Here is an 8,492-nt window from a genome sequence, read left to right as displayed (position 1 = left end):
CCTAATTGTTTCCGATAGGCAATTCAAACTGCTTGATTTTTTATTTCAAAAAACCGTTTGTTACTGTACCACTTTGAACCATAAATTTCACTAACCTCATTCATATTTCGAATGTATGAATATATATAGTCATACTTTTAGTTAATTATAAAATTTTGGCATTGATGTTTTGAACATTACAATAATTAATGTGAAAAACACGTCTAATGCACCCCTAGCCAATTGTCACTTTTGCCATTGGAGGGTTGAGAGGAAAGGATCTTACTTTAATAAAGAACAATTACGTACCAAAGAATAGCATATCACTCCTGGAGGTCACTTTCGGTAAAAGCAAAATAAAGCGAAGGGCAACCTCGTAAATAAAACTCCATGAAGCATCAGATGCTGTCAAGACTCAAGACCGATCTTCTATATATACGCTCCACTCCCGAGAACGCAGTCTCTTCAAACACCAACAAACCTCTCTAATCCCCTGTTTCTTTCTCTTGATTTTTCACTGTAGATTCACAAATAATGGCCGATCAGCTCACTGATGATCAGATCTCCGAGTTCAAAGAAGCCTTCAGCCTGTTCGATAAGGATGGAGATGGTCAGCTCTCTTTCCCCCTCTTGTTTTTCTTGTTTAATATCACTTTTTTCATGAATCAACTTGTTGTACACATACAATCGGTTCATAATTCGTTAGTTTAGATGCGATCATCTAGTGTAAGGAGATCTGAGTTCTCATTTCTAATTGGTGATTTTTTATTTCACTGATGTTTGACTTCTAAGGTCTTTTTTGCATAGTTGAATTCGTTTTCTAGTTTGTTGACTAGACTTTGAGTTGGGGATCATTCTCATATCTACCCAATCAAAGATCAATCTGATTTCTTACTTGCCAATAACGTCTTCTATGTTTTACTTCAATTCAATTTTAGTCATAAACACATATTCGTTCTGTCAGTCCTGTCTGCAAGATGTTTGATGAAATGTCGCTGTGAAGTAACCATAGAAAGTAAACAAATGAGAACTCAGATCTATTTGATTTCCATGGGTTATATCAAGCCTTTTGCATGTTTTAGAAGTAGTAATGAACGATTCAAGATATGAATGTTGTCATGGAAGAAGCTATATACAAACATTGTTGCAGGTTGCATCACTACGAAGGAGCTCGGAACAGTTATGAGGTCTCTTGGGCAAAACCCAACAGAGGCTGAACTCCAAGACATGATCAACGAGGTCGATGCTGATGGAAATGGGACCATTGATTTCCCTGAGTTTCTTAATCTGATGGCTAGGAAGATGAAGGACACAGACTCTGAAGAAGAACTGAAGGAAGCTTTTAGGGTTTTTGATAAGGACCAAAATGGCTTCATTTCTGCAGCTGAGCTTCGTCATGTTATGACAAATCTTGGTGAGAAATTGACAGATGAAGAAGTTGATGAGATGATTCGTGAGGCTGATGTTGATGGCGATGGTCAGATCAACTATGAGGAATTCGTCAAGATCATGATGGCCAAGTGAGGATCTCCAACTTGAAAACTAAAACCCTAAAAAAATATTTTAAATTTCTAAAATTTTAATTGTGGGTAGGATGGATTCTTTTCATATCTTTGAATGCTTGCTTCTTTGGGTATCTGTTTGGATTTATATGTATTCCTGCTTGTTTGCTCTTTAGGTTTTGAGTAGTTTTATTCTTGCTTGCTGTTTTTGTTATAAACCTAGAACAAATTCTATGAGGTTCTCTTGATTTTACTTGTTTCTGGTTCATCTTTGAATTCTTTTTTTGCATGAATGCGTAGTTGTTAAAATTGGGATAATCTTAATTCTTTAGTTTTAATTTTCTTGTGTTCTATGTAGCTTAATCTTTGTTTAAAGATTAGAATCTTGTTTTTGAGTCATGTCCCTATTAAGTATTTTAAGTTAAGAAAATAAGATCCTTTAGAATCTTTATGATTATATGCCCTTATTCTTTGCCAAATATACTCAAGACACCTTAATTATTTTTTTATTTTAAGTTAATACACTTAATGGGATTTGATTTAATATGGTAAGTCCAAAACAAAAGAGTTAATAGAGAAAGTCGAGTGGATAGGATTTTTCATTTTAGTTAATAACTTTTTTTACAAATTTGCTTTTCATACGTGTTTTTCCCCAACTGTTTTGCAATTTTCTCAAAAAAAAAAGGCATTATTTATCCCATAACATTTTATCCAAACATGAGTTAAATGGGAAAAGTTTGGATTATAACAAAGCTGTATATTATTTTTTGTAGCAATCTTTATGTAATTATGTTATAGAGTTGGTTTCATAAAGTATACCATTGTTAGTTTACACAATTAAATAACTGAGACTAGCAAAGGTATTCGATATTTTATATCATACTTGCTAAGTTTATTGCCATTAAATAGGTCAATTTGGCATTTTTGCCCTCTTAACACACTTTTTATATCCATCAAGATCTCTCTATAGGTTGGTGAAATATAATGTAAAGGTCATTGAGCAAATTACCTATGCACGTCAACCAAGATATATTCATAGTTTTTAATAATATCAGGGCAACACAGGTCAAGTAAAAGATCGCACTAATTTCTTTATTATATTTACTATTTTGATGTTTTTTTTGGAAAAAAATTACACGATGGCTCTTTTTGAAACTAATCAGTTGTGAAATACTTTTTTTTAATCCTTGCACTAATATTTTTTGTTTTTGTACCCAATGATTTATGTTTTAGAGGATTGTACAAGTTGCATGCTATACAACACTTTAAAATATAAATTGTTGTGCAGACAAAATTTTGGATATATGCGAAATAGTTTTTGAATTGCAAAATTATTTTTAATCAAAAGAGAACCTTAAAAAGTTTAAAAATCTTAAAACTTCCTATCTCTCAATTCTTATTCTCATTCATTCTCCCTCTCCCACTCTATTCATCCATAGATATGAACTAAAGCCGTAAAAGAGAATGTACCTTTAATCCATCTTCGTTTCAATTTGTGTTCGTTTTAAAAATTGCTCTCACAAATAAACCTTAAATAGGTTTAAAAAAAGAAAACCAATTTCTATTTCAAAATGATAAGAACAATTTTGCGACTTATAAGAACAACTTTGAAATTTTAATTTTAATTGCGAAATAATATTAACCTTTTTAAAACTTCAAAGTTTTTATGCGGATAAAAATAATTTCAAATCTTTTGGAATCTTCGCAACTTTTGAAAAAAATAATCATTTGTCTAAAAACTAATTAAAACGTTAAACATAATTAAAAATGTGGTTATTTTCTAATTATTTCTAAAAATTAAGGCTTAAGGCTTTTCACGTGACACGAAAATTGAACCCTCTTTAATCTTGATCGGAAAAAACCGTACACCAATTTTTTTTTTTTTTAAAAAAAAAAAGCAAAGCGATTGTCCTTTTTTTATGAATTTCTTTGATGAAACACTAAAATTTTAAAACAAATTTATGAACATTGACGTATAGCCCAAGAACGAAAACTGTTTTATATGTCTATTAATTATTATTTTTTCTTCTTCTGGGATTATCGTTGATTTATTTCCCAATTTTAATTATAGAATTGGTTGGTGGGGAGTTTATTCTTTTCATATTGTCCATTTTCTTATAAAAATTTCTTTTCTTTGATTCGCATGTGAATATTTTTTGTCAACCGTGCCAAGGATCCGAAGAAAGCGACGGTGAATTCATTATCCTCCTCTCTAATGCCTTTAAAAATCAATATACGAGAAACAAAATAAAATTACTAATACAAACTTTTATTGAAGAAACTTGTTTTGAGTTCGAATAATCTTACTTTTAAGTTTATGTAATTGTAAAGTGTCACAATGAACCAAACTAACGTTCATTCATGTAGAAGATGAGTATGACCTTATGAGTATGGCTTGCTCAAAAGAGACTAGTTTTATGGTTGTTTAAGGGATAATATTAAAATGAAGGAATTTTAATTAAATTATTTGATTTTACTAACTAAACAATATTATGTTTCTTAATTCAGAAAGAGAAGAAAGGAAGTAGCCATGCAATCAAGAGTCAAGTCCTCAAGGAGTGGTTGGAGAAAGGCTCGTGGGAGTTGTATTGTACTTTAAATGTGTCATTCATATCTCCTTTTCAAAATAAAATTTATCTGATCGAAAATAATGAGATCGTCCTAGGTTGCATTGGTACATCAATCGACATCTACTTTCACAAAAACATTTGGATTCGAAAAAGTATATAACCTTTCAAGCAAAAGAAAATTAGGACCCAAAAAAAAAAATTAGTGAACTTTGTATTGTATCTAGTCTAATAAACGAAAGTTTTTTTTTTTTGTCATATGTCACACTCTTATTAAATTTGTCAAATGTGATTTTGTGGTTATTTTGAATTAATTTTTTTCCACATTTCATTTTATGAGTTTTTATTTTATTTTATTATATTCTACATAATATTTAAATGTAATAATAATCCAATAAATATAATAATAAATATATATCAATTTTATTAATGAATTTTCCTTCTAATTTCATAAATCAAAGCTTCATTAATTTCATTTGTTTATTTGTCGAAATTATTTATTTAAATTTAAAAGAGAAAAAAACATTTTATTTAAAAGAAAAATTAAATATGAAAATTTTAATATTTGAGAAGTTTTAATTTATAAGAAAAGTAATAAAAATATTGAATTATTAAAATTAAAGTGTTTTTTTCTCTTTTAAATTTAAATATAATTCAATATTTTTATTACTTTTCTTATAAATTAAAACTTCTCAAATATTAAAATTTTCATATTTAATTTTTCTTTTAAATAAACTCATGTAATACATGGGTCTCACATCTAGTTATGTTATCATCCAAGGGTATAAAAATGGTTTTATGATCTTATTTTTTTGTAAAATGATAGAAATGAATGGCATTTGTATTTTCTAAACGTGGTTGTGAACCTATCAAATATCCGCATCTGCATCTACTCTAATAAATGAAAACCGTTCTGCAACATGTTGTACTCTCATTGATTTGACTACATGTCATTTTGTGGTTAATTTTAATTAAAATTTTTTCACATGACATTTTGTGGTTTTTTCCATTTTATTAAATTTCACATAATATTTAAATGTAATAATTACAATAAATTTAATAATAATTGCATATCAATTTCAATAATTGACTTTCTTTCTAATTTCAAATTTTCTAAATTAAAACTTCATTAGTTTTCCTTTGTTTATTTATCTAAATTATTTGTTTAAGTTTAAAAGAGAAAAAAGAACACTTTAATTTTAATAATTCAATATTTTTCTAATTTTTCTTATAAAATCAAACTTTTTCAAGTGTTTAGAATTTCAATATTTATTTTTAAATGAACTCATGTAATACATGGGTCTTACACATAGTCGTCTTCTTCTTCTTCTTCTTCTTCTTCTTCTAATAAATAAATAAATAAGTTTATTCTTCTATTGACAAGTATCATAATATTAGAAATCATCATTAATATTATATGCCACATGTAAGTCTATTAATTCTCCATTTAAAATTTTCACTCTAATTACATTAAATTAATATTTGATAATTGATTCTTTATTTTAAATTTCAAATTTTTAAATTTCACACTCTGATTACACTAAATTAATAACATTAGAATAAAAAATAAAATAAAATTAATATATATTGTAATGTGATATAATTTCATGTATTTATTTAAATCAATTATTATAATTTTATATAACTAAAAAATATTTCTTAATTAATAATTTATTTGAAATAATTGATTAATAATTTTAAGTTTTACTATAAAAATTTAATTAATTTTATAATCATGATTTTCACGGGTTATAAACTAATATCCTATTAAAAGACTCATTTTATATGCCACGAGGCACTTCATAATCCCTTCTTTCATCAAAGTCATTTTACCATATTGCCCTTCTTGTTTCAATTTATGTACACGAATTACTATCAATCAAATAAGGAATTAATACTCCTACGCTTTATAATCCTACAAATAAGGAATTTATACAAAATTATAATTCTGGTTTAAATTTGAATTCCGATTTAACACTAATCCCTCATTTTCAGGAATAAATTCATGATATTAAATACAGTAAACAATAAAATTAAGAGGTATTAATCTCCAATACACCATTAGCTTCCATTTTTAATTAATCTCCAATACACAATTAGCTTCATTTTTAATATACGCATTACCATATCAAATATGCATTTTATTTGTTTAAAAGATTCTTATATTCAAATAGTCAATCAGATTTGAAACTAATATCATCCCGAATCGCATTTTAATTCATAGTCAAAAGTTCTAGATATTTAAGCATAATTAAGCTGCCGATTTGTGTATTATAGCGTCCTAATTGCATTTGTGATTGTGCTGTGTTACTGTTTTTGTTTAGTTAAAAAGCATAAAGATTGAAACTGTGAATATGTCGAAATATTTATGGAAGAAAGAGTATTACTTAATCGTTTTCAAAGTTGATATTTGATTTGTGATAAGGTAAAATAGAAGTTTTGTAATTGTTATTTGATAACTAAAACTTATTTGATATGCATACATAAAAATTTAACGATTGATTGATTAAAAAAAAAAACTCATCTGATATGCATAAATGAAAATTTAACGATTGATTGATTAAAAAATACAATTAAAAGAAGATGTTAGTTTCTTTTTAGTTTAGATGATCAATTATGAGGACTTTTTATTTCTCTTTTAACGGCAATTGTTAGAATTTTTATATGATGAATCAGCAACATTTGATTTATTATAAATCAAAACAATGCAGTTTTATTTTTAACTAAAAACTAACCAAAAGCATAAATATATATTTTTTATTTTTAACCCGAAACAACAATGTACTTATACTTTTAAACCAAGTCGACCACCTACTTATATATTTAAAGCAACTTAGCAATATATTTTTATTTTTAACCTAAAATAGCAAAATCCTATATCTTTAACCCAAAACATTGATGCACTTTTAATTTTCTTTTAACCAAAATAGTAATTCACTTTTGTTTTTTTTTTTACCAAAAACATTTTACCTAATTATAGCCATGTATTTGAATTTTTTTTCTTCATAGGAAATCAACATTGAAAAATATACCAAATTATAAATGACAAATTGCAAAAAAGTCACTATATTACTACAAAATTTCGATTTTGACACCAAGTTATTTTTTTCGTAATTATGTCACTATAAACAATTTGTAAATTTTAACTTGTAATTTTATTGTCTTGTGTTTATGTATAAACAATTCTATCTTTGTAATTTAATAATTTTTTATAAATATGTTATTGTTCATTACCATTATAAATTATCAATAGTGCCTTCTTTCTTAACTATGATTTTCACAAGTTTTAACCTAGTGTATTGATATTCCAAACACAATGAATGCAAAAGAATTAGAATTTTTGTTTTGCCTCAAGGAAGTCGCATAACATCATTTTCCTATGTGTTTGTCTCGAGATTTCCTTTAATTTCTCATGTCTTTGGGCATGTCACAATCATTCCATTTATATATATGATCCGATCATTTTTGGTGAAAACATCATTTCTCATCACTTTCTTTATGAATATTTTTTATTTATGTATTATATACCCTTTTAGTGAAATTATTATGAATAGATTTACTTTACCTATTAGATCTTAATTGTTAGGATACAGAATTATTAGGTTTAGTTTATAAATTTCCAAACTTATATGAGAGTTGCGAGTTAGTTAGGAAATAAATACCAAATTACATTTGGCCTAACGATATCAATTTATGCAGGAAAGTTTTCTTCCCAAGTGGTTGTTCGTTCAAATCTCGTTGTAGACAAAAGATGTAGATTTATGAGTATGATTAGTAGGTGTGTGTGTTTTCAGTTATAAAAAAAGTTAGGGAACAAATTGAACTCAAATCCCGTTGAAGAGTATTGGGTTATTCTTGTTAAATGGTCAAACATTTGAACTCAAATCCCTAATTCCATTTCTCCTCTTTTCATTTGAACGACGATGACATTTGGAGGATTAAGAACTGGAAGTTGAAAAAACAACTGGAAGTTGATTGAAGTCATTTGGAGGATTAAGAACTTGAATCATCAAAGAAACTTGGAGCAAAGTAGAAAATCTTCACTTATCTTCTTCTTTTGACTTTTAATGTTAATGATCATCATTAAATCTGATATTAAAAATGATTTTTTTAAATTGGAATTTCAATTTTGATGATGAATCCATGCTTAGGTTACAAATCTAATAGTGTAGTTCCATTCTTACTGTCAAATTCGATTTAACGAAGCTTTCAATACAACTTTGAAACCATAGCTTTATGAAATCAACACGAGATACAAAGGAATTTGATTTAGGCAATGAATTAGGTTAGTGATATGGTTTAGATGTAATATTATTGATGCAAAGTACAAATCATGGTGTTAAAACTTTTAATCAAGTCAATTTTTTTCTAATGGTGTTTTTGAGGCCTCAAATGAAGTTTGAAACACTTGTATGTTGAAATTGATGGTTTGATCTGTTATAAG

The 8,492-nt window shown here is 27.0% G+C and overlaps 1 protein-coding gene across 2 annotated transcripts; it reads left to right on the top strand.

Moving 5' to 3' along the window:
- Nucleotides 1-428: 428 nt before the first annotated feature.
- LOC145086534 (calmodulin-7-like) lies at nt 429-4,306 on the top strand. Of its 2 annotated transcripts, XM_079024334.1 has the most exons (4): nt 429-589; nt 1,130-1,499; nt 3,655-3,672; nt 3,990-4,306. In XM_079024334.1, exons 1-4 carry the CDS (start codon nt 514-516, stop codon nt 4,078-4,080), a joined length of 555 nt encoding a protein of 184 aa, XP_078880460.1. In that variant the 5' UTR covers nt 429-513; the 3' UTR covers nt 4,081-4,306. The 2 variants fall into 2 exon arrangements, with proteins under 2 accessions (XP_078880460.1, XP_078880461.1); XM_079024335.1 differs by lacking the exon at nt 3,655-3,672 and having other exon boundaries at nt 430-589.
- Nucleotides 4,307-8,492: the final 4,186 nt, after the last annotated feature.

Source organism: Lactuca serriola, chromosome 2, assembly GCF_051521515.1.
Source record: "Lactuca serriola cultivar US96UC23 chromosome 2, Lser_US96UC23_V15, whole genome shotgun sequence".
In the NCBI taxonomy this organism is placed as follows: Eukaryota; Viridiplantae; Streptophyta; class Magnoliopsida; order Asterales; family Asteraceae; genus Lactuca; species Lactuca serriola.
This window is presented reverse-complemented; position numbering and strand designations above follow the sequence as displayed.

What these genes read in the sequence shown, in the direction of transcription:
- LOC145086534 (XM_079024334.1), top strand. Translation starts at nt 514, where the DNA reads ATGGCCGATCAGCTCACTGATGATCAGATCTCCGAGTTCAAAGAAGCC. An exon ending in GTTCGATAAGGATGGAGATG is followed by an intron (nt 590 to 1,129) that starts GTCAGCTCTCTT and finishes ACATTGTTGCAG; the next exon opens with GTTGCATCACTACGAAGGAG.